The 24321-nt window shown below is 48.9% G+C and overlaps 2 protein-coding genes across 2 annotated transcripts in view; one reads left to right on the top strand and one right to left on the bottom strand.

The window, feature by feature from the left end:
* The first annotated feature begins 73 nt into the window (after positions 1 to 73).
* Positions 74 to 23131, top strand: RMC1 (regulator of MON1-CCZ1). The gene is made up of 20 exons (XM_045781807.2): positions 74 to 413; positions 1142 to 1218; positions 3282 to 3366; positions 4321 to 4377; positions 5685 to 5771; positions 8102 to 8242; positions 8756 to 8859; positions 10085 to 10174; positions 10263 to 10368; positions 11156 to 11267; positions 13873 to 13917; positions 14177 to 14230; positions 15368 to 15496; positions 16050 to 16156; positions 17477 to 17596; positions 17901 to 17978; positions 18248 to 18352; positions 18449 to 18517; positions 18613 to 18838; positions 19555 to 23131. Exons 1-20 carry the CDS (start codon positions 312 to 314, stop codon positions 19632 to 19634), a joined length of 1974 nt encoding a protein of 657 aa, XP_045637763.1. The 5' UTR covers positions 74 to 311; the 3' UTR covers positions 19635 to 23131.
* Positions 19425 to 24321, bottom strand: part of NPC1 (NPC intracellular cholesterol transporter 1) — a 49336-nt gene continuing 44439 nt past the window's right edge. The window contains exons 21-25 of the mRNA XM_045781806.2: positions 23673 to 23873; positions 22470 to 22701; positions 21629 to 21742; positions 20849 to 21011; positions 19425 to 20213 (exon numbers count right to left, since the gene is read on the bottom strand). Of these exons, the coding sequence (XP_045637762.2) occupies positions 20131 to 20213; positions 20849 to 21011; positions 21629 to 21742; positions 22470 to 22701; positions 23673 to 23873 (793 nt within the window). The 3' untranslated portion in view covers positions 19425 to 20130. The remainder of the gene's footprint in view (positions 20214 to 20848; positions 21012 to 21628; positions 21743 to 22469; positions 22702 to 23672; positions 23874 to 24321) is intronic.

The following is a 24321-nucleotide window of genomic DNA, read 5'->3' as shown; positions in this document are numbered from 1 at the left end:
CCCGCCCCGCGAGCCGCGCTGGGACTCCGCCCTCCAAGAAAGGGGAGGAGCCTCTCGCTCGGAGCAGGGCGCGGTCGCGGTCGCTAGGCCCCACCACGGCGGGTCGGCAGTCGCCCGTTTAAGCGCGGAGGCCGGCCGGTCACGTGCTGGACGGGGTGGGGGCGTGGCACCAGGAAGCGGCCTCCGCGCCCGGTCGGATCGCCGTCGCCACCGCCCGGCTCGACTCGTTGCGTCCCTGTGCCGGGCGCCGCTCGCCCCGCTCCACGCTGGCGGCCGCCCCCGGACTCCCCGCCGCAGCGGCGGCGCCCGCTATGGGTGAGGAGGACTACTACCTGGAGCTGTGCGACCGGCCGGTGCACTTCGAGAAGGCGAACCCGGTCAACTGCGTCTTCTTCGATGAGGCCAACAAGCAGGTCCGGGCCGGCCCGCTCCCTCCTCCCCCGCGCGGCCGGACGCGCCCCGCCCGCCGTCCCCGGTGCCCCAGGGGCGTCCCGCGCGCACCCAGGCCGGGTGCCGGCGGGGGGGCCAGGCCTGGGGCCTCCCCTCCGGTCCCGGCGCCGCACTGGCGCCAGCTCCGTGCTCTTGGGTGGGCCGAGGGACCGGGAGCCACCTCGGCGGGTGCTTTCTTCTCCAAAGCGACAGCTAGGTGGACCCCGAACCTGCGCTGCCCACCCAACAGCGCCCTTTGGCCGGTGTGGTCAGTTGTTAGCCGCCAGCCCTTTCCCGGCGCCTTTGTTGTCTTTATTTGTCATTAGGTACCCTTGCAGTCGAGGATTTAGACGTTGGGATTGTCCTTATTGTCGGGATTTTGGAAAGGGGGGAAAAGCGGCGTGAGTAGTAGCAGGGTGTGCTCAAATGCATCAGTGGCGCTTTTGCCGTACCCGACTAAAATGTGTAGCCGCGGGGACCCCGCCCGGTCTCGCACAGTGGGTTGCACTCGGAATGGTCCAACCTTTTTGGTCTCTATGCTCTTGTCCCTTAAAATTGATGGGAACACCAAGCATCTGCAGATTAATATATGCCACGTTAGTTCGGCTGGACCAGGAGTGGGGTGTAGTAGAAGTAATCACTTGTAGGCTGGTGTAGGTGTCTAAAGTCTTTCAAAGTTCAGACCATTAACGTTGCTTCTTCTCCCTCCCAGGTTTTTGCAGTTCGATCAGGTGGAGCTACCGGGGTGGTAGTTAAAGGCCCAGATGACAGGAATCCCATCTCGTTTCGGTAACTGTTGACATTCACAGAATAATTATCACATGTAAACAAAATGATGTGTTTCTGTTTCTCATTCAGAAGTTGGTTTTAAAAATTTGTCCTTTGGCTGTAAGAGGTCTGAAGTGCACACACACTCGGCAGTCACTGAGCGCAGGGAGAGGGAAGCAGACCCCTGCTGTGCCGTGTTAGTGGCACGTATTAGTATTTCGCGTCAGAGTGACATGTGTAGAGTAGTTCTCTCTTGATTGGGGAATCAAATCTCCAACATAGGGAACCCACTTCCTGGCACTTGAAATTAGCAAGTGAGTTTACTGATGTGCTTATTTCTGGCGTCTTGACGGGGGAGGGCCTTCATTTCCTCATCTGGCCTGGGTCTTTTCAGGCTGTGTGGTAGGTGGAGGAGATTCCTGATTAGTGTTTCCTATATAATAATGTATATTAAAATCCCAGCTTCTACTAAAGATGACTGGATGTCCCAGTTTATACAAGTTGAACCAGTGTAATTATGAATAGCACTTCCTTTCACTTTCAGAAGTATCTCGCTTTGGTTGATAAATTATCTGGTCTTTAACTCCCCTCATTACAGAAGGGGAAAGTACAATGTGGGCCCTCAGTCAGTGGTGACTTAAATTTTTTTGCAGGTTGTCTGTGCTAATAGGAAACAGGTTTTGAAGTAGAAAACAAATCACTCATTTGTTGGGCAAACACTGTTTGTAGCCCCTGTGCTAGGTACCAGGCATGTGCAGCCTGGTGCCTGTTTGCGGAACTCATAAATTCAGTGTGGGAGACAAGTGTGTGGACACATTCTGTTGATTGTGAAAAGTACTATGATAGCACTTTCTACAGAATTTGGGCACACAAAAGAGAGGAGACCGTTATCTTGGGGTAGGCCAGGAAACACCACTGCGCAGGATGGGGGAGGAGGGAGCCTTTGAGCAAAATTTGAAAGCTTGAATGGAATGATTCTACAGGGGAAGAGAGCAGGCTTTTCAGGTGGGGGAGATAACCGAGTTTATGTAAAGGTGAGTGAGCATGGTGTTTGGGGGAATTCCAGGCTTGCGTAATGGCGTTCAGGTGTCCCTGCAGGGAAGGGGAGGTGCTCGTGGTTTGGTCACTGGCAGGAGTCAGCTTGAACCTTATGTATTCTGCTATGGAGTTAGGGCTTTATCTTCTTATTGAAAATTTGTAAGATGGGGCATGGCATGATCTCATCAGTGCTTGGAAGGATCATGCTGTTTACAGCACTGAAGCTTCCTTAGTGGGGAGCATGTCAATGTCAGGGGTACCACTGAGCGATGATACAGTAGTCTGGGCCAGGCATACTAACGACCAGACTGAAGGCAGCGTGGACTGGTATCACAGAGGCACTCCAGAGGTGCCTAGGAGAGTCTTGGGTCAGTTTTGGTGGTCATTTGGGGGTGGAAAATGAGAGTGAGCCCATGATGATCCAGATTTGGGGGCTTAGTAGGGTTTGAGGAGGAAGATACTGAATCTACCCTCTTTTAAATTTTAATTTTATTGGCAAAAATTTTAGTTCTGTTTATTTTTAACAGTTTTATTGTGGTAGAATTAACAGCGTATATTTAACGTATACAGTTGATGAGTTTTGACATGTGTTAACCGTCACCACAATCAAAAGTTTGCTCGTGCTGCTCTGTAATCCATCCCTTGACTTCCCTTTGTAACGTCTGTTTGAGGTCATGTAGGTCCAGGAAAGCTTACACTCTTCCACACACTCTGCTGTGAGAGCGATGGGGAGGAAAGGCGGTAGTTTCTGGAGAAGGTTGCTGTGAGGGTATTACTTACTTATGTCTCAGATGATTCTCAGGGGAAAATGCACCTGTTCTTAATTCCTCAGTCACTTGTTAACTACAAACTGTAAATTTCATCAGCAACGTGTTGCCAGTTGGATTTTATTGTTTGAAAAGAAGTCCTGATAGTTTCAGAAACATAATTTTCAACTAAGATTTGCTGCTTCCTGAGTATATAACTTTTCTCACAAAATGCTAGATGCTAGATTTCGGTTATTAACTTTAACTCATAGCATACTTTTTTCTTTTTTTCCCTTAAAGAATGGAAGACAAAGGAGAAGTGAAGTGCATTAAGTTTTCCTTAGAAAATAAGATATTAGCTGTTCAGAGGACCTCAAAGACTGTGGTAAGACATATTTTTATTTGTTTCAAGCTGTATTTATTTAAGCAATCTCTACACCCAACATGGGGCTCGAACCCGTGACCTTGAGATCAAGAGTCACATGCTCTTCCAGCTGAGCCAGCCAGGCGCCCCAGGACATATCCTTGAAGATAGCATAAAGAAAAGGACACTAGAAGTACATTTAGAAGAGAATGAATTGCAAAAAACAGTGTTAAAGGAAGCCTTTGTTATTTCAGTGCCATGCAGGTTATAGTTCTGTTCTGTTGTACGTGAGCCTTTGGAATTCTTGGAGAAAGACATTTCAGGGGATAAATACTTATGACCTTAGTTTGTCATTTTTGACTTAAAATTTTTTTTAAAGTAATTCGGAGCCTCGTGCGTCTTCTGTATTGATCGCTAGCTAGCAGCATAGATTATATGAGGTGTATTTTTGGCAGCTTGGTGAACTAGCTTTACCAGAATAGCTCCATTTGCTCACTTCTTGCATTTTTGAGTGCTTGACCCACTGCACGTTGGAGCACCGTTGGCATTTTTGCCTTTGTAAGTATTCACCATTGTCATTTGTAAAGTAGAGTGAAAGCTGTTGGGAGGAGGCAGAATCTGATTTCCTTCTGTCAGGATTCATTGCTAAAAGTTTTGGAAAGCTTCTTGTAAGACGCAGCAACACATTTCTCTAACAGCAATTGATTTTCAGTATGAGTTTCTAAACTCTTAACTGAATATTTGGATTAACTTTTTTTAAATTGAGTTGTAAGGAGATGGATTATCCACATTGGTCCTTTTAGTTTTCTTGTTTTTTATCAGTTTTTTTTCTCATCACTTTTTAAATTTGTCGTTTGTACAAATTTTTGTTGTATCAGTGTAGGTTGGCAGTATGCTGCTTGATCTAAACTTCTTGTGTTTTATTTCTTTTTCTTTCTTTCTTCTTGTTTATTTATTTATTTTTTTACTTTTCAGGATTTTTCTAATTTTATCCCGGATAGTTCTCAGCTGGAATACACTCAAGAGTGCAAGGTACGGCCCGGACCCTTTCCCAGCTGCTGGCTGTTTCCCTGTGTGGGTCCCGTGGTGGAGACGCATGGTGGCGGGCGAACTGCCTTCACGTGCTTGGAGGCAGGCCGTGTTTTCTGCTGAGACCTGCTGCGTGTGGGCTCTGGGACTCTGGACAGTTTTGAAACGGTTGAGAGCCTGTTTCTTCTAACAAGATGGAATTGGGAGGTTTCAGTGGGTGACAGGGTGTTAAGCACCGGGCAGTGTCAGCACTTCATGTGTCCCCCTGCCCCCTTCTCCCTGTGCTGGCTGTGCATCTGGCTTTTGGGAAAAGGAGTTTTTTCCCCTCTCCTGATGATGTTTCCTTTCCTTGATTTGTTGTCCTTGTGTCCTTCTACTTTCGTTCCCGAAGTGTAGCTTCTAATCTGTTTTAATTAGATTTACTGGGTCTAATGAACGAGGCTAGAGGGGGCTCAGCGTAAAGCCCCAGGATGGCACCATGGAAACTGGCAGAAGGTGCTGGGTGTGGCTTTTACCAGCTTTGCCATCATTTTGCTAAATGGAGTTCAGGGTGGGCTCTGTGACAAGGAAAGGCCCGTGGGCCCAGTAACTGAGCCCCTCGCAGACCTGATCCAGTGTGCATTGCAGAGCCCCTGTCCTAGCCCTGTCTGCCCTCGGGCTTGGGGCACTACTGGGCACCGGGCGAGGCCGAGGTGTGCACTCACGGTCCCAACCCCGGGTTGCTCAGCACTCACTGGGAACCTTTAGGCCTTTATACTTTCATAATGGCTGTTGTTATGCTACGGCTGACTAAGAGAAGGCCGCCTGTCCTTTGATTCCTTAAGGTAGAAGTTGGTATCTGCGAGTGCCGCTCAGTTACCATTCTCCGAAATTTAGGCTTTTCCCTCTGTTCTTGACCAGAAAGAATCAAGAGTCTGGGGCTTCAGTGAGGTGTGCCAGGTGGAAATCTGGGAACATTGTATTTCAAAGAAAGTTTGATTTGTTAATAAGTAATCAAATCCAGGTAACTTTTAGTAAAGAGTGATAGAAATAGAGTATTTTGGGGCTCCTGGGTGGCGCATTGAGCGTCTGCCTTCGGCTCGGGGCGTGATCCCAGTGTTCTGGGATCGAGCCCCACATCAGGCTCCTCCGCTGGGAGCCTGCTTCTTCCTCTCCCACTCCCCCTGCTTGTGTTCCCTCTCTAGCTGGCTGTCTCTGTCAAATAAATAAAATAAAATCTTAAAAAAAAAAAAAGAAATAGAGTATTTTAAGCTTTTGAAGAGAATTATACAAACATTTTTTTTAAGAAAATTTTTTGTAATTCTTTTCAGACCAAGAACGCCAACATACTAGGATTCTGTTGGACCAGTTCTACTGAAATTGTCTTCATAACAGATCAAGGCATTGAATTTTACCAGGTATTCTGTTCATCACTTATGTTTGCGGGAGAAAGGTCTGTGATGGCAGTGTGGCAGCCTTTTGAATTCAGTTCTAAATAGATTCTGAGATTCTAGAGTTTTAGTCTCTTGCTTAGGTTTTTATTCTTTTTTTCTAATTACAAGAAATACATGTTTTTTTTTTAATAAAACAATTAAACATTACCAGGATATATGGAAGGTAAAAGTCCCTTCCCCATAATCCCTAGAAATAACCAGTATGAAAAGTTTAGTACATATTTATTTTCATACATATGTACCACCATTTTTTTTTTAAAACTAAAACAGGAATATTGTATATAAACTTTTGTGGCTGGCTTTTTTTGCATAGCAGTATACTTGGACATGTGTCCATATTTTATTCTTTTTTTTAATTTTTAAAGTCTTATTTAAGTTATCTCTACACCCAGCATGGGGCTTGAACTCACAACCTTGAGATCAAGAGTCACACGCTCCCCCTCACTGAGCCAGCCAGGCACCCCCATCCATATTTTATTCTGACTAAACAGTATTCTATTGTATGGGTGTCCTACAGTTCAACTTCTTCCCTGTTGATGAACCTCTGGCTTCTTTCATGTTTTTGTGATTCTAAACAGTTCTGCAGTGAACATGCTTGCAAACATTTCTTTATGTTCTTGGGTGAGGCAGTTCTTGGAATTACAGCATAGGCATGAACGTCAAAAAGCTGAACAGACATCGCTAATTTTTTTTTTTTTAATTAAAAAAAATTTAGTCTTTAAGCCCCACACCCACCATGGGGCTTGAACTCACGACCCTGAGATCAAGAGTCGCTCACTCCTCTGAGCCAGCCAGGTATCCCCCACATTTGTTTTCAATGTAGGAATCTCCATTTTCCACATTTTTGCCAGAACTGCATTTTATCAGTCCGTACACCTATTTTCTGGGTATTAACCCTTGATCAGATAGATGGTTTGCAAATATTTCCCATTCCTTTTCACTCTGTTGACTTGACTTTGCACCTGCCTCATCATTTTATAATATGTTCCAACTGCCTGACCTTGAGAAATGTGTCTGAGAGCTTTCAGTGGAGCTAATCTGGAGGCTGTTAGGATTCTCTCAGGGTGTAATTTTGTTGACCTAATGAAGGCGGTATAATTTAGAATGTAGGGATGGAGAAAATGCACCCATGTAAGCAGAATGTGAGATGTTAATGCCATGGTGCTTTGCTGTGGGGCTGTCATCAAAACCTTTGTCATGACCGCCAGAAAGAAACTGCCCAGACCTCCTACACACAGGGAGTTTGTTTATATGGTAGCGTGGAGGGGATCACTTGCTTTACTGAAGGTTCTTTCAGTGGCAGTCGTATAGATTTCTATTCTCTGTAGTGGAAAAGTGTACATTCATGTCATCAAGATGGTCTTCAGCTCTTCAAGAAATAAGAAAGAGGACTCTTGCCCATCCTTATTTTATTTATGTCAAGATACCCAGGCCTCCTGACCCTGACTTCCACGTCCGTTCTTAAGCACAGTGTTCTGTGAGCATTAATGTCTTGGGGCTCTACACCGTGTTCTTTAACGTCTCAGAATATTTACAGTATATTTAAAACATGTCTTGACTATAAAATACTGGGTTTGCATGCAGCGTCTCATGAGCACGATTGTTAGCAAAAGGGAGCTGCTCTCAGCTCAGTGCTCCCTGTAGTCCGGATGGAGGGCGGGCAGAAGGCAGGTGCTGCCGGCTGGGCGGTGGCTGGTGCCGCGTGTGGGGCTCGGGGGCAAGGCTGCTCCCTGCCCTGCGGCGGACGGTGCCCGAGAGGGGGGAGGCTCGGATCCGGCCTTGCGGGGACCTGGCCTGCCTGGGCTCTAACTGCATTAACCAGTGTCTGAGCCTTGTTTTCTCCTAGGTCAGGTGTCCGTGGTGCCCGCGTCTCAGGTCTCAGGGTCGTGGTGTGAGTAGATGAGCCAAGAGTTGTAAAGCACTGAGCATCGCCATCAGTAGCTGTAACAAACAAACAATTCTCATTTTTATTTCGTGGTTTTTTTCCCCTGCTTTTTATTGTTTTCTTCTTTTTTTTAAGATTTATGTATTTATTAGAGAGAGAGTGTGTGCGCGTGCGCGCGCCGAGTGGGGTGAGGGCAGAGGGAGGAGAAGCCGACTCCCCACCGAGCGGAGAGCTCTGAGGCTTGCGGCTGCATCTCAAGGCCCCGAGATCACGACCTGAGCAGAAGCTAGGAGTTGGACACTTAGCGGCCTGAGTCTCGCGGGTGCCCCTGCTGTTTATTGTTTTCTTAATTTCCTGTCCGTCCTCTTCCATTTTACTGCAACATTCTGTTTCTTGAACTTGGCTTCAGGTGTCACCAGAGAAACGCAGTCTGAAACTCCTGAAGAGCCAGAATATCAACGTGAACTGGTACATGTACTGCCCCGAGGGCGCTGTGATTCTCCTGTCTACCACAGTCCTTGGGAACGTGCTGCAGCCCTTTTATTTTCGGGTAAGAGCGAGCCTCTCTTTAGGAAAACTTCCTCCCCCCACCCCTTCCAACATCCTAAGGTGTCAAGTACTTCAAAGGGGCAAGTTCCTCCAGCGAGTGAGCTCACCACTTCTGGCCGCTAGAGGGCACACTCTACCCTCCTGTCACCTCCAAGAACAACTCCTTGTGTGGGGACAGACCCCAGGGAGTAAAGGACACAGTGGGACTTTGGAAAGGATCGAAAGACATAGTGTGTGCGTATCCTCAGTGGTTTTATGTAGGGAATGCTAAAGCATCAGAGGGGTTTAATCGGCTTTTTTTTTAGATTTTATTTATTAGAGAGCAAGAGAGCACAAGCAGGTGGAATAGCAGAGGGAGAGGGAGAAGCAGGCTCCCCGCCGAGCAGGGAGCCTGATGCGGGGCTCGATCCCAGGGACTCTGGGATCATGACCTGAGCCAAGGGGAGATGCTTAGCCATCTGAGCCACCCAGGTGCCCTGATCGGCTTTTCCTAATACTTGTATCACCTAAACAGGCTGGCACTATGTCGAAGCTGCCCAAGTTCGAGATTGAATTACCAGCTGTGCCCAAGTCAGCGAAGCTGAACCTTTCCGAGAGAGACATCGCGATGGCCACCATGTATGTCTGTCTTTTGAGAGAATTCCTTCTTGAAATTGCTTTTGGCGATACAAGTAGTAGAAGTGCGTCGTAAGCACTGCAGGGCTGCCTCTGGGTAGGTGTCTGCCTACCGTGAGCACATGATCAAGATGCGCCCTTTCCCTTTCAGTGCCTAGATTTTATGAATATAGGAAACCTGCCATCGGCCTGGCATTCTTTGCTGATTTTACTAGATTCGTGACCTTAGGGAAGTTTTTTCCACCATTCTAGCCTGATAAAATGAAAACATTGGACCAGTCTATTTTTTAGGTGTCTTAGTTCTAGAATTTTTTTTTTTAATACTCTGAGTAGTTGAAGCTTATCAAGGACTTCTGTTAGCCAAAGTGTATCCTACTTGCTCTAAAGAAGAACATAGTTTTTTAACTAACATGAAGCTGAATTATTTATGTAGGAAGGTATGTCTTTATTTGGAAATGCAGATTATCTCAATTTTATGTTATGGAAGTTTTAGACACAATAATAGAAACTGATACAAAGAATACCCAGTGTACCCCTAATCCTATTCAAAAGTATCAAAATTTTGTTCCTAAATTACTTCTGATTCTTCTTCTTTGGCCTAAAACAGTGGTTTTGAAATTTAACATTTTTTAGCAGTTAGAATTTTTTTTTTTTTTAAGACAATCTTCTGTGGCATCCTTGTTTAGAGAATAGGTACCATGAGAACAGTCCTTGCCCACTGGCAGCAGGGACCCACTCCCTTCCCTTTGGTCCCATCCCAGTGGCAGACCGAGCATAGTGCCAGCCACTGGAAGAGCGGTGTGCATGTAGGAACTGCTCACAGCAGCGTTTGTGCCACGAGGCTTCCGAATGAAGAGTGATTATGTTTCCCTAGTATCAAGGAATATACTTAACTACATAAAACTTAGAAGATACAGAAGGTTAGAGAAAACGAAAATGGACTTAGTTTGTTACTCAAGAATAGCTATTAACACGTATTTCTAGTAGTTGAGGACATTGTGTTTTCCTTTTAAAGTGTTGTGATTGAACTATATTTAGTTTTGCATCCCCCTTTTCACTTTATAATCAGCTTTTTTTTTTTAAACTGCAATTCGTAACTATTTTTGTTGGCTGTGAAATATTCTGTTAGTGAATATGTCATAATTAACTATGATGGCCTCATATTTCAGCATTTAGAGTGGAGGGATTTCAAGTGGCCCGATGTGACGTCTGTCTCTTTGTTCTGTAGATACGGACAGCTTTACGTTCTCTTCTTGAGGCATCATTCTCGGACCTCCAATAGTGCAGGAGCGGAGGTAGTCCTCTATCATCTACCACGGTATATTTAATGCTGTCCTCTTTCTCCAATTTTAAAATATGAACTAAAGCTTGTCGATCTGTTTTTTGACCTTTGTGTTATCCTACAGAGAAGGTGCCTGTAAAAAGATGCACATATTAAAGTTAAATCGGACGGGGAAGTTTGCCCTCAACGTGGTGGATAACCTGGTGGTCGTTCATCATCAGGATACAGAGGTAAGAGTTGTGTGGGGGTGTCTTGTCTGTCAAGGTTCCTGAAAAGAGTTATGAAAATGGACAAAACGTTCAGAACAAAGACTAGAAAGTGCTTTTCGTGCTAAAGCTTTGGTCTTTTGGATGCACATGGGTTTGGTATTCTAGATGGTTTAGGAAAAAAACAGTGGTTCCCTCTCTATTGATTACAGTGAATTAAAAACTATTCCAGAAAGTAGCACATGAGGATATTTGAGTCTGGCCCAATTATTTGGTTGAATCATCTAAGCTGGGAATTTACTGCAGAATTCCGGTCTTCCATGAGCACGTGAGCTTGGTGCTTCCTTTGTGAGGATAGATGATAATGCTGAGTGATAATGGTTTTGAGGCTCCATGGCCCAAGAGAAAGACTGGAATGGGTCCTGCTGTTTTCTACGTGGGTAGCTGGGTATCTGGTCATAGACAAGCTACTTCTGTCCCACATCTCCTGCAGGGGGGTGACACCCTTATTTTGACTAGTAAAGGTCTTGTGAGTTGAAGTGAAAAAGATCTGCTGCAATCACTTTGAGCTCTTCAGGGTCTGCCCGTCATCAACACCAGGAGTGTGCGTATCTGCGTGAGCATGGGGAACGGTGTCACAGAGTTGTGATACCCCAGCACACTCCTCCCCACTTCGAACCAGCCTGCAGGGGTGCCGTGCGCGCAGACTGTGGAAGCTGCTGGGAACGGCAGGATGCAAGAGAATGGAAGGGGTGGGCTGAGTCCGTCGTGGCCTGTTTCGGTATCCGAGTTTTACTTTTCTCCACTTTAGACATCGGTGATATTTGACATCAAGTTAAGGGGAGAGTTCGATGGCACTGTCACCTTCCATCACCCGGTGCTCCCAGCGCGCTCGATCCAACCCTACCAGATCCCCATGGCAGGTAAGGGGACCCCTGCCTGGCGGTTGGAATGAGGAGGGCACACAGGGGTTCCCAGGTCCACGTGCTCTGGGGAGGGATGATTTTGTTATTTTTTTTTAATGAAAATCCTACTGATCATGTTAGTAAAATTATGCTGTTGTGAAAAGCATTTTATAAGATACATGAATCTTTTTTTGAAGACATGGAGTGATTTCTCTGAGCTTTAAAATGGAAAGTTGGGGGGGCGCCTGGCCGGCTCAGTGGGTAGAGCATGAGACTCTTGGGGGTTGTGTTTGAGCCCCACGTTGGGTATAGAGCCTACCTAAAAAATAATAAAAATAAAACAGAGAGTCGGGATTACCCATGGAAGCTGAGAGATTTCTTAGTTGTTTAATTATTGACTACGGCCTCCCTTTTCTGTTTGCCTGTGCTCTAGAACCCTGAGATTGAACGTGGCTGCTTCTGGCTGTCACTTGAACCTGGGATCGCTTTTCCTTGCCTTTCTCGCACAGTCGGTGCCATAGCTAGTTAGTAAATACTGCATTTTCTTCTCACTGGTGGGCATCGTAAGAGCTTAAGGCTGTGCTACTTTGGTTATTCGAAATCTCTACACGAGGTGGGAGCAGGAAGTCCGAGAGGAGGTCAGAATTTCAGGGAAGGAGAGAGAAACTGTTGGGCTTTTATTTTTGCCTTTTCCCCGTGTAACTGATTTCAAGCTAGGGCTCACGGGAATAACATTCAGCTGTCTTTTAAAGGATATCGGAGTGTAGAGTAAGCTAGTTGAAATTTCAGTGCATATGGCTAGTCCGAAGGGCACACGTTTGGAGCTTCGGTCACAATGTTTTCTTCTTATAAGGGATCCCTGTCAGATAGTATTGCTGCTTGGGGCCCGCCTGCAGTCAGGAGGTGCTTGCACCTGTCAGGGAAGATTCCAGTCAGGCTGCGGCTGAGTTTAGCAAGAGCACCGCCTCCAGTCTGCCTGCCTCGACGTGTGGGATCGCCCAGAAGCTTAATGACTCCGGCAGCACTGGGGGAGGAAGGAGCTAGTTCTTATGTTTGATTAAGTCTTTTGGCTTTCTGTGTTCCTTCCAGCAGCTTCCTTTTCTTGAGTTAATAGTGTTAGCATTAAAAGAATAGGTTGTGTCCTGGCACTTGGGTGGCTCAGTTGGTTGTGTCCCACTCTTGATATTTTCTTAGGTCATGATCTCAGGGTCATGAGATCCAGTCCTGCATCAGACTCTGCGCTGGGCATAAAGCCTGTTTAAGAGCACCCCCCACCCCCATCCCCGCATGCGCACTCTGTCTCTTTCAAAAAAAATGGGTTGTGTCAAGTGTTTATCTTGTATCTGCTGCTTACTTGGCACGAAGGTAACTGCAGGTGAATTGGAGGGAAAACCCACTCTAGCCATTAAAAACCTGTCTGTTCCGGTGGTCTGGGACCAGTCAGAGGCTGTCACGTTCTAACTGGCTAGTTATAATAAATGCCAGGTGTGCTCAAAATAATAGTCTAGACAAAGGTTAATAATTCGAAGGTCCGTTGAATCTCTGGCCTCCGGAGTGTGGGCGGGTAGAGCATTTTTTACAGTTCATGACTGTCTTGTTGTTCCTGCTAGATTGTAAGCCCCTCACGGGCTTGTAGCATCTTGGCATCTCGCCCGCCCCGTGCGGTTGCAGGCCGTGCCGCCAGGAAGGGCTGGTTAGGCTGTTTTGAATGATGACGCCAGCAGGTTCGGCATGAGGCAGCTGCTCTCATTTCCTCTTCTGTTTGTGGTCTGTGCAAGCGGGTCTGGAGCCGACTGCACGTTAGGATCACCTGGGGGGGCTTTAACCATCAAGGGCATCTGGCTGTCACCCGAGAGCAGTTAAGTCAACGTGATGGGCAGCCAGAGTTGAGGCCCACGGGCAAGACCTTCACCCTCAGGTGCTAAATGCAGGTGTTCTTTGCCTTAGCTTGTCTGAACTATGGGCACTTTCCTCTTTTGAGTGGTCTTTTCTAACCCACTGATCAATCTTCTGATCGTGCCTGAGTAGTGGGAACAGAACTGGGAATGATATGTAGTTGGCAGGGCCGTGTGTCTCAGGTTCACCGAGGGCTGCCCGCCTGACGCACGGCCGGTGCAGCTGGTCATGATGAGTCCTTGTCATGGGAGGTTTTTTGGTTTCTGTTTCTAGATGAGGTCTCTGTGCCTGGACCTACTCTGTGCAGTAGAGAACTGAGCTAATTATTTAGATAATATTTCAAATAAATGTATTCTGTGGTTTAATTATCAGCGACTTACCTGGGGATTTGATTTTGAATCATCCGGGGATGTTGCTCAGTTCTTCGTGTGCCTAAATGATGACGAGTCATCTTTGGTTATGACAGAATTGACAACTCTGAATGAATTCTTGATACTTTCCCCTTCTTGGGAGGATGTTTTCATGGATCGTTCTTGACTTCCCCCTTCCTCCTTATGTGTGTTGTATCAGTGGGACCAGCCCGTTCACTCCTTCCTCACGTAGCTGCGGTTGAATGAACATGTACTGAAGGCTTTAAGAAGTACGGCAGCTCACATCCTCAGCACTGGTATCGGCAGGGTTTTCCGACGGCCTAGTCCTTGCACATTTGTGTTTTCTCCATTTGTAGGTCCTGCTCCTGTGACCAGCCAGTCTCCTGTCCCGTGCAAACTCTGTATCCTTTACAAAGGCCTTGCGCTGTGCACGGAAGGGAAGCTGTTACCCCCTTTATACGGGTGTCTGAGAGTGGTCCTGTGGCCTTGGCAGCTGTGAACGATCTGAAGAAGGTCTTGGGAGTCCCTGGGGGAACTTTCCTCACCACCCAGAGCCGAGTGGCCTCTGCAAGTAGGGGGCAGGGCGGGCAGTGCCAGTCAGAGCTGGGTTTCTCTTTTGTTTTCATCTCTTCCTGGTTTACCACTTCCTATAACACGCGGATTCTTCATCCTGGATTGTCTTTCAACCTGACATCATCATCAGCGCAAGCCAAGGTGGGTCAGAGGGGACGATCGTCAAGTTAGACAATAGTACTTGTTGGCTTCGGTTGACAGGAGTAGCCAGTGACGTTTTTGAGGTGAATCTGAGAGATGAACACTCCCTTCAACCCCGAAATGGGAGAATTTTTCACTTTATACTCTGTTGTCTATTATTCTGTGTTTTATTCTGAACATACGTTATTTTTAAAATTCGCAACTAAGAATGGCCATTCCCCTGCTTTGGCCCATTCAACTCTGTTCGGAAAACCCAGACCCCATGGCACGGTGCACAAGGCCCTCCCTGCCCTGTCACTACCCCCCACCGTCACACCCACGTGTGCCCGAGGCCTTTTCTGTTTCGGTTGTGCATCGAGTGTGCTTGTGCTTCCCACGGTGCTGGGAAGCTCCCTCGGGATGCCGGTTGTCTTCCTGGTAACTGGACTTCCCACATCCGTCTTCAGTCATCTGTGTGTTCTCCTGTCTCAGCCCCCGGGATTCTCAAGGAGAATTCTCAGGGGGAGAATCAGCCCTGGTGCCCGTGGGATCCGCTGCACGTGGCATTCCCGTCTCCGTCTAGAATGGTACTAGCTCTGGACCAGCTGTGGGAGAACCGAGAACAGAATCACTCAGATCGTGTTTATTGCAGTGTTGAGCTCTCTTGTGGAACCCCAGTTGAGAGAGGCGCTCCCTGGCAGTGTGGGTGTTGGGGAAAGTCAGATCGATGAATGGATGTATTATGAAATTCCCTTGGGAGCCTCTAGAGTTACTTTGAAGAGCCATTGTGGGAGAAGCCAGAGTACAGGACCCAAGTTCATACCACACGTTAACATCTTTTTCAAGCTTCAAGACTAAAAAGGGGGCTAGGTGTAGGGACGGAACTGCTCTGAGTCACCCCCCCCGCCCCCGGTTTGGGAGCTGTGATCGGAGAGGGTCACCTTGTTGTAAGGAGCCGTAGAGCACACAGTTGTAGTGTGGCTGTCAGTCCTTCTGTTGTCAGGCACAGCTTTTGTGTCCTAGGCCGCGCTTGGGTTGGTAAGATCAGGATCGTATCCGTGCTTTGCAGGATTGCCCCGTGGAACCCCATGGGAACCACCTTTTGGGCTTTTGTTCCGATTTGCATCCTGTATGAAATTTGCCGTCTCCTCCATCCAGGCTACCTCTGGAACCTGCAAGTGAAGCTTCAGCCCATCGTCAGCCTCTTGCCAGACAAAGGAAGACTGATGGACTTTCTCCTCCAGAGGAAGGAGTGCAAGATGGTCATCCTGTCTGTCTGTTCACAGAGTAAGTGGACCAGTCCTCCCCCACGCAGTCTGATTCCGGGGTTCGGCCTGTGCTGCCCACACCCTTTCTTGGGAGCTGGGCCACATTTTTCCGCCTTGTGCACGACCTGTAGCCTTATCCTTCACTTGAAGGGTGGACTATTTAACCCCCTGGAAAGGCGATGAAACATCATCATGACTTGTAGCGACTTGGGGAGAAAAGCTAAACAGACGGTTCCAGGCGAGAGCAGTGTAGAAACAGCTGGTGCATCTGAGGGAAGCGCTGCCTCCCCAGCCTGAAAACAGGCATTTTCCAGAATCCAAGTCACTTACTACAGAGATCTCTCCTTTGAGCACTTTCTGCTGAAACCCTCTGTAGCTACTTTTTCTAGTGCCCAGGAAGGGCCGGTGAGTGAATTCTAGGTTCCAGGTCTCCAAATGATTCCATTTCTCTGAAAGCCCATTGGAGGTAGGTTTGCCCTGGGAGCCTGTGAGGTTAGGTCTTTCTATCCTAGCAGCGTGTTTGAGTTCTGACACGGACGTCCGCGGCTGACCTGCGTGAATGTTCTTTCCAGTGTTGAGTGAGTCAGACAGAGCAACGTTACCTGTGATCGCCACGGTTTTTGACAAGCTCAATCACGAATATAAGAAGTACCTGGACGCGGAGCAGAGCTACACAACGGTAAGCTGTGTGGGCGCCTCTCCACCCCTCCCCCACCCCCGGGTTTCCTAATAAGGGTGCACGGTTCTGGAGGCGGGAGGCCACTGAGGCTGGCGTGCTGGGGCCGCAGTGGGGGCGCAGCAGCTGCGTGTCACTCAGTGCCTTCACCTTCCGTTGTTTCTCATCTGTGTCAGATCTCACACGTAGATAGATCCTTGGTCTTTCCTGTTTTATGGCTAAGAAAATTGGTTTTAGCTTTGCGTTACTTTCTACATCCTTCCGCCAAGTCAGAGCCTAGACTTAATAACTTAGAAGTATCATCATTTTGCCACATTTCCTACTTTTAGGGCTCTTACAGCCTACAAGGAAAGACCGACTCATGCTGGCATTCGGTCAGCGTCCTGTCAGGGTCGCGATTAAGTAGCAGCACTGTGCTTTCCCATGGCAGGCTCGAGTGTGTCGTGAAGGGCTGGAAACATTACCGGGGCTTAGAACCAGCTTCTGCTATGCCGTTAGGATGAGTGGAACCAAGTATTTCACTTCAGGGATCTGATGAGTCCTCAGGCTTAGAGCCGAAGTGGTTTTAAGCAGTGAGAAACCCAGAACCGCACTTCCCGTCAGCTCCTCAGGGTAACAGCACTGACGCAGGCTGCTGAAGGCCGAGGGACCTTGGAGCGCGCCTGGCCCTGTGCTTTTAGACACAAAGGGGGCAGAGGAGGGCCGAGCTCTTCCAGAGCCTTCCCGGCCTTGCTGCTGGTGTACGAGGCTGGGGGAAGCAGGAGGGCGCAGTCCCGTGGGTGTCTGTGCATCCCTGTTCTGGCTCGAGGCATCCCCGGCCCTTGCCCTTGCTAGTCAGGGCCTCTCCGGCCCCCGCCACGGTTCTCGCGTGCTGTGCGCCGGGGCAGACTGCTTTACGGAGTCAGGTGAAGTAGTGCCTCGCCCCACGAAGCTTTCCCAGTGTCGTATTTGGGGAGATGTATTTACCACTGGAACATCCAGGCAGTCTTAGAAGTGGTCACTCACTGTAAGATCGGGGCTTCCTAGAACAAAGATGCAGGACGCCGTTCGGTTTTTATTAGGTAACACACACCAGAAAGTCTGTGATTAAGTAAATTGGGGATTTTAAGGTTAAGAAAATGTGTCAAGAGGAAGCGGACTTATGCCTTTGAGTTCCATTCATGAACGTCAGCCTCTTTTCAAGACGACCAGCTCTGGCTTCCTAAACCCTGCCCCAGCCCGCACGGGGAAGGACAGCCTGCTCATATCTGAGGCGCACAGGGTCCGGGAATTCTGGGATTACCGAGAAGCTGGTTAAGGTCACATGTGCCACGTGCTGTTTAGGCGCTGGAAGCCGGGCAGAGCCGGAGCAGCCCGCTTCTCAAGAGGCCGGCGCGGACTCAGGCTGTGATCGATCAGTCCGACATGTACACGCACGTCCTGTCCGTGTTCACGGAGAAGAAGGTGGGTCACGCATGCTCCACACACAGGTCTTGCTGCGGGGAGCTGAGGGAAGTCGTAGAACTCAGAATGCGACTAGACGAACTGGAGGTGTCTTGGGTGAAGACCTAGAGCTAACGGTTTGGCTGCTAATAGTCCAGAACATGGCTGTGGTGAACGGGGAGGTTCTGGAGGGGTCTGCGCAAAACCAGTGAAATGGAACACGGGGCCAGACTCGTGTGGAAACAAGAGGTGGAGAAACGAGCTGCAGGCGACCTCCTTGCGAGTCTTCGATGTGTTTAAGACTGTTTTTTCTTTCCCTCCGTAGGACACGTCTCATAAATTTGTGATCGCCGTGCTGATGGAGTACATTCGCTCTCTCAACCAGTTCCAGATCACAGTACAGGTACCTTCCGGCCAGCATGTGTTGTCCCAGGTTAGAGGAGCCGGGGCCACGCACCGGACTCAGAATTCCGAGTGACTTTCCCGACACTACCATGTTGTTGCTCGGTGGGATGAGGGGTGTTCCGTCAGGTATCCTGTCGATGCGCAGGTGACAGAAACCTCTCCCCTCAATCGTGGAAACATGTACCCGTGCGTTAGAACAGCTCTGCGTGGCCTCTCTGGTGTAGGTGGGTGACTGGGAAACGGGCTGTCCCCCGTCTCTGTCCCCAGCACTACTTACATGAGCTCGTCATCAAGACGCTGGTCCAGCACAACCTCTTCTACATGCTGCATCAGTTCCTGCAGTACCACGTCCTCAGCGACTCCAAGCCTTTGGTACGTGGCCCCAGGTTTCTCCTTGTGGGAGTCAAGACTTCACGTTTAACCTTCTAACACCTTATGCTGAAGTCCGTTTGAAAATGTGTCTTTCAGGCTTGTTTGCTCTTATCCCTAGAAAGTTTTTACCCTCCTGCCCACCAGCTGTCTCTGGATATGCTGAAGGTAACTCTTGCTACAGCCACGTTCTCAGCTGCATTCCAGTCTGTTCCTGCCGCTGGCACTTACCGGACTCTTCTCTCTCCCTCCCTCCCTTCCAGCGACTCTCGACTGCGAATGATGAAATCGTAGAAGTGCTTCTCTCCAAACACCAAGTGTTAGCGGCCTTACGGTTCATCCGGGGCATTGGCGGCCACGACAACATTTCTGCACGGAAATTCTTAGATGCCGCGAAGCAGACTGAAGACAACATGCTTTTCTATACTATATTTCGGTTTTTTGAACAGCGAAACCAGCGTTTGCGAGGGAACCCTAACTTCACTCCAGGTGAGGATGTGGTGGGAGTGAAGAGAGCAGGGTGAACAGACCCGCGGCAGCGAGAGAACGCTGGCAGGCAGGATGGGGGGCGAGAAGCCTTTGTGGGGAGCTCTCCTGCGAACTCCTGGGTTAGCTTTTTTAGAAACAAAATTTCGTGATGGTGCTCGGGGGGCATCCCGTGCGCCCGTGGAGTCGGGAGTCCTGCTCTGGAACTTGCAGTGAGCGCACAGCTCCGGCCTGCCGCTGATGTGGGAACGCTGCTTTCTGAGGAATCAGGGACAAGGGAGGAAATGGGGACAGGAAACGGTGACGAAGGCGTGTCACATGGCCTGGGGCTTACTACTGTTTGTCTTAGGACACCTGGGCTACTGGCTCTTGCCTCCCTAAGGCCTTCAGCATCTTGAGGGTGGGGAAGGAGCACGCGACGCTCTGCTTGGCCCACCGGCCTGTAGCTTGCTAACCCGTGCGGGGTGGCATTGCCAGGACAGGCGAGCTGCTCTGCTCCTGTCTCGACGCAGAGGGCAGTTTGCCGGGGTTGTGAGGGGGCCCAGCAGCCCTGGCAGAAGCTGTATAAATAAAAAGGACAACTGAAAAGTTTAGGAAAACAAAGTATTTTATGAAAGAAAATAAGTTAAAACCCCGCCGTACATATCTGTGAGCCGTGAGGTGTTCGTTCCCGTCGTGCTCTCCGGTGCCGCATCTGACGGAGTGTCTTTCCTTTACAGGAGAACACTGTGAAGAACATGTTGCTTTTTTCAAACAGGTTTTTGGAGACCAAGCTCTAATGAGGCCTACGACATTCTGAAATCACTTGCTAGTTTTTTTTTTTATATATATATAAAAATGTGTACAAAGTTAATTTATTGCATTAATAAAGCTCTTTAAACTACAAAATGTTATAGTAAAGTGTATCTACAACACCCTCAAATGTTACTAAAAATATGGTATAGAACTTGTGTGATGGCTTAACTCCAAAAACAAAGGAAAACATTGCATTGATTGGCCTTTAAAAAGTGTCAGGGAGCAGGTCCCGCTCAGCCTCGCCGGTGTCCCCCTCCGCCTGCCCGAATTAGGTCTTGTTCCCGGAGAACCTGGAAGGCCCCTCGGCGTCCTGCAGCTGCCTTCGGCGTAGGTAACACTGCTTCACACGCCGGCCGCGCGGTCCTGGGTCTGAAAGCACTAGGCCGAAGCCGCGCTCTTGCAGCCTCGCGTCGGCTGCCGTCCAGCTCCGACGGCGCAGCCGCTGCCCAGCGGTAAACCGGCCGGCCCGCAGACACCAAGTCCCCAAAGCTCGCAAGAGGCTAGAAATTCAGGAGCTGTTCTCGCTCTGTACCTTTGTATCGCTCTTGAGTGGCCACACTTTTGGCTTTATTTATTGATGGGCCTGTGAGGGATTAAAAAAAAAAAAAAAAACTTCTGGATCACTTCTTCAGGAGAAAAGGCGATAGGTCGTTCTGTTACAGTACAAACTATTATCCCCCAGAGATTAATAAACCCCCAATGCCCCCTTTCCCCCTAATTCCAATGCTTCAGCTTCTTACAAAGCTCTAAGACAAGCACATTGGCCTGTCCTCTCCTTCCAACCACGTTTATGGAAGCCGGAATGGCCACAGAAGTAAAAAGATCTTCAGGGCGGTCTGGAGACCAGAGATAAGCGGACGCAGCCCTCCGCGAGGACCGTGAGTCAGGGAATGAAAGCTGCCCTGTGGCGCTGCTGGGCCACACCCCGGGCTGAGTCACTCGGGACACTCCTGTCTGGAGCAGGGAGCAGCCCCCGGGGCCACCGCCACGCAAGCGCCTTCACCCTCTGACTTTGGGGCCTTGTGCAGCAGAAAATCAAAGCCTCCAGAAAAAGCATTAGCAGTTACTAATGGAGCCGTCTGGACCATCGTGAAACCCCTAGATGAGATTTTTTTCTCTGGCAATTTTTTTTAAAGTACCGTTTAAGAATGCTTCCAGATCTCTCTTCCTTCGTAGCATGCTTCCTCCATCCACTTGTTTAGGAACAAGAATGCTTACCTATGTAGCTGAGTAAGACAGGGAGGAAGATCAAGCCATGGGTGGCTCCCAGTAAGACCATAGCCAGATACATCCTGAAGTAAAATATCTGGAAGATCTGAGACTTGGCAAAGGCCAACACCACGATCCCTCCAAATTTTGTCAGTGTGATTCCACTGAAGACCTGAAAGAAGAGACCGAGTTGAAAAGCACTTGCCAACCGACTCTAATTCAACACTCCCTCAAGGCGATTTCTTGATGGGCAAAGCCCAAAGCAACGGGGCGAACCCCAGCTTTCGGTTACTGACAAGCAGCCTATATTCTCCCTACAATTGTTCGATTTGCTGCTTATGGACCTGGGGGAAAAAAGGCATAAGGGTACAAGGTGTGTATTCTGCATAGACACTGGACTCTGTCTTTAAACAGAGATTTCCTTACATTTCTAGATGAAAACTATTAAGTATTTTCTAGAGTGGCAAAGTAACTGGCTGAAAGGCTATGGAGCTGAACTACGAAGATTCTCCGGGGTCAGAGGGCCACAGCTCCCTTGCTGTCAACACGTGTGCCCTTATCAAACCTCTCTGTTCTCCTCCTGCTTCACGGTTTACAAAGGATTCACCGAAGGGAATGGTTCTAAAGAATTTCAGGATACAGCTATTTCATGAAATGCCTGAAGATGTGTCATCCTGGGGAGTGGCTAAGTAATTCAAATTCTGTTCTCCCTACTGACTCCGGTTCCCCAGAAGCACTCAGCTGAGCAGCGGGGCACGCCGTGTGGCGATCGCGGGCCAGGCTACTTACAGAACTGCCCATGTGAGACAGCGCCTCTTCGGCCCGTTGCGCGCGGCTGCCCTTCGTGCTCACTGTGAACGCTCTCGTGATGTGGCTGCAGAACTCCACGGAAATGCCACAGCTCTGGAAAAGAGCGCTCCCGTTACGACTGCCCTTTTGTGGCTGAAAATCCTAAGGAGGCAGGCACTCCTCTCCCAGGATCTGGCATGCAGGGCGCCCCAGAAGCCCTAAGTATCCCCTTTACCTTGTGATACCAAGCCCCCACCACACTGACTACAGGTGTACCAGCAACTCGTGGGACCCTCGAGGCACAGCACCCAGAGCTCCACTTCTCTACAGCGATCTGCCTGTTTGAGGGGGGCTTGTGGAACCCTCGTAAGGTTCTCCCACCCCATCATGAGCCAGCACGTGGCCATCAGATTTGCTTTAATGGGGCCTCATTGCCACCCCTGAAAACGGTGTTCGTATGGTAAGTACAGACACGCTGCTATTTTAATACTTTCTCAAACGCTCATGTCTTCAAGACTATCAGAAAGCACCTGGCAACTGCATGGGAAGCAAAAGGTACTGGTAGAGAATTCCACTGGGAAGGAGCATTTTTTTTTTTAAAAAAGTGAACGTCTTGTCATTAGGCTACATGTTTTGCAAACCCTTCAGGATGGAAGTTCCAGGCAAAATACCCCTGCGACACCACGAAGTCACACTTTCATTGTTCTACGCACCACCCACGTCCCCGCTCCGTTAGCACTCATCCCACCTCTCCAAGAGCTGGCCTTGGTCTTCTACCCCAGGAAACAGTTCACGGAAGTGACACAGGAGGTGGGGACAAACTGAGCGGGCCAGGACTCACCATAACCAAGTTGACCAAGGAAACTGCATTCAGACTGATGCCCCATAGCCACATGACGCCAAACATGTTGACCAAGATCATGGCGATGGTGACACACATGATCACTGCAGACCACAGTTCACAGCCCAGGAGAACCAAGGTCACCAAGAAGATGGCTCCCAGGGACACACTGAGGTTAAAGATCGTGTCATCGATAATGGTCAGGTACTGTTCGTAGAAGACATAGAACACACTGGAGAAGAGAGGAAAAGGTTCTGTTATAGCTCATGCTTGCTTCTGGAAGCTTTTTTTTCCCCATCCTGCCACTACTGCAAAACTGAAACTACCCTGGGAGACGTCCCTTGCATAAAAACTCCCTGTTTTTGCAAGACTCCTCTACAGTAATTCAGATGAACCTCTGACCACTGACGCCCAAAGAAGGGCCTAATAGTGACTGAGGATGTGTATGTTATACAGTGACTGTTCATAAGCCCAACCTCTTCACTTCACAGTATCTCATGGCATGTTGAAAATACAAGTCCTGGTCTCTCCTGAGAATTACCTCAGCCCAAATGCGGTCTGTGCGAGGCCTGAGGAGAAAATGCTTTTTTGGCGAAGTTAGCCAGCTCTTCTCAGGAATGAGGACACTCATTCTGAGAACTTCTTCCAAAAAAAAAACAAAACCAAAAAACAAAACCAGCCTGTCTTCCTGTCAGGAATGGGCAGAACTCCTTTAAGCAAGATCACAGGGATGGGGGAAAACCACCTGTTTCTTCTACTTTGCACTATTTTCCAAATACAGTATCTCCTAAAATACTTCATAGGAAAAAACCCCAACAAACAAAAATGAAAAACCTGCATAAAGGCACTGTCCCAGGGAATCGGCAGTCAGGATACCCGTGGCTACCGGCCAGGAACGTCTGCTCCACCCTCTCTGTGAGGCCTGGTCCCCCGGTTCTGCGCCCTCCCCGCCTGGGTGCTGTTTTGAAGTGTGTTTTTCAGCCCGTGAGCTCGAGCCCAGAGACCGTGCGTCCAGCACTCAGACCTTGGTGGGCGCTCCAGACGCTGGCCTTCCTCACCCAGATGCTACTCCCCTTGATATTCGTAGCTTGTGCTCATGATGGAGAAGGTGTCAGAATGAAAACCAGGATCAGCATCCCACCAAGGGAGCCCCCAGGCTGTGGGATCTAACCCAGGACACCTCATTTCTCAAATCCACACTACCTGTACGGGAACACACGGTAATCACTTCCTTCGAGGCCCATGGTCTTGGTGATGTTACTGGCGATGACGATGGCTTTTCTCATGGCGTCAGTAAAGTCAGCAGAGGTCTGAAGCACGGTGTGGTAGGTCATGAAGTAAGTGGCTCCGACAGCCGTGTCGTTGCCGAGGATGTTAACGGCTGAACTGTAAGCAGCATGTCCCCTACGGGAAGACTCGGTGGTGTCAGAGAGGCCACAGAAAGCCCCCGCCGAACCCGAGCACGCAAGGCGAAGTGGAATCACCCGACCCTGGGCTCAGAGGTCAGACCAACCGTAGATTTCAGGGACAGGGAAGGCCCCCTGAAAGGGAACGGTGAATGTTTTAGCTTATTCTTTCTCACACTGGCTTTTCTTTCCTGCTTTTATTTTTTTTTTTTTATTTTTTATTTTTTAAAAATTCATTTATTTGACAGAGATAGACAGCCAGTGAGAGAGGGAACACAAGCAGGGGGAGTGGGAGAGGAAGAAGCAGGCTCCCAGCAGAGGAGCCTGATGTGGGGCTCGATCCCAGAACGCCGGGATCACGCCCTGAGCCAAAGGCAGACGCTTAAGGACTGCGCCACCCAGGTGCCCCTTCTTTCCTGCTTTTAGCTGTTTTGGTACAGAGGTGC

The sequence above is a fragment of the Ursus americanus genome, chromosome 19 (assembly GCF_024610735.1).
Source record: "Ursus americanus isolate L20-20 chromosome 19, mUrsAme1.1.p, whole genome shotgun sequence".
Classification (NCBI taxonomy): domain Eukaryota; kingdom Metazoa; phylum Chordata; class Mammalia; order Carnivora; family Ursidae; genus Ursus; species Ursus americanus.
Note: the sequence above shows the minus strand (reverse complement) of the source record. Positions and strands in the feature narration are given on the sequence as shown.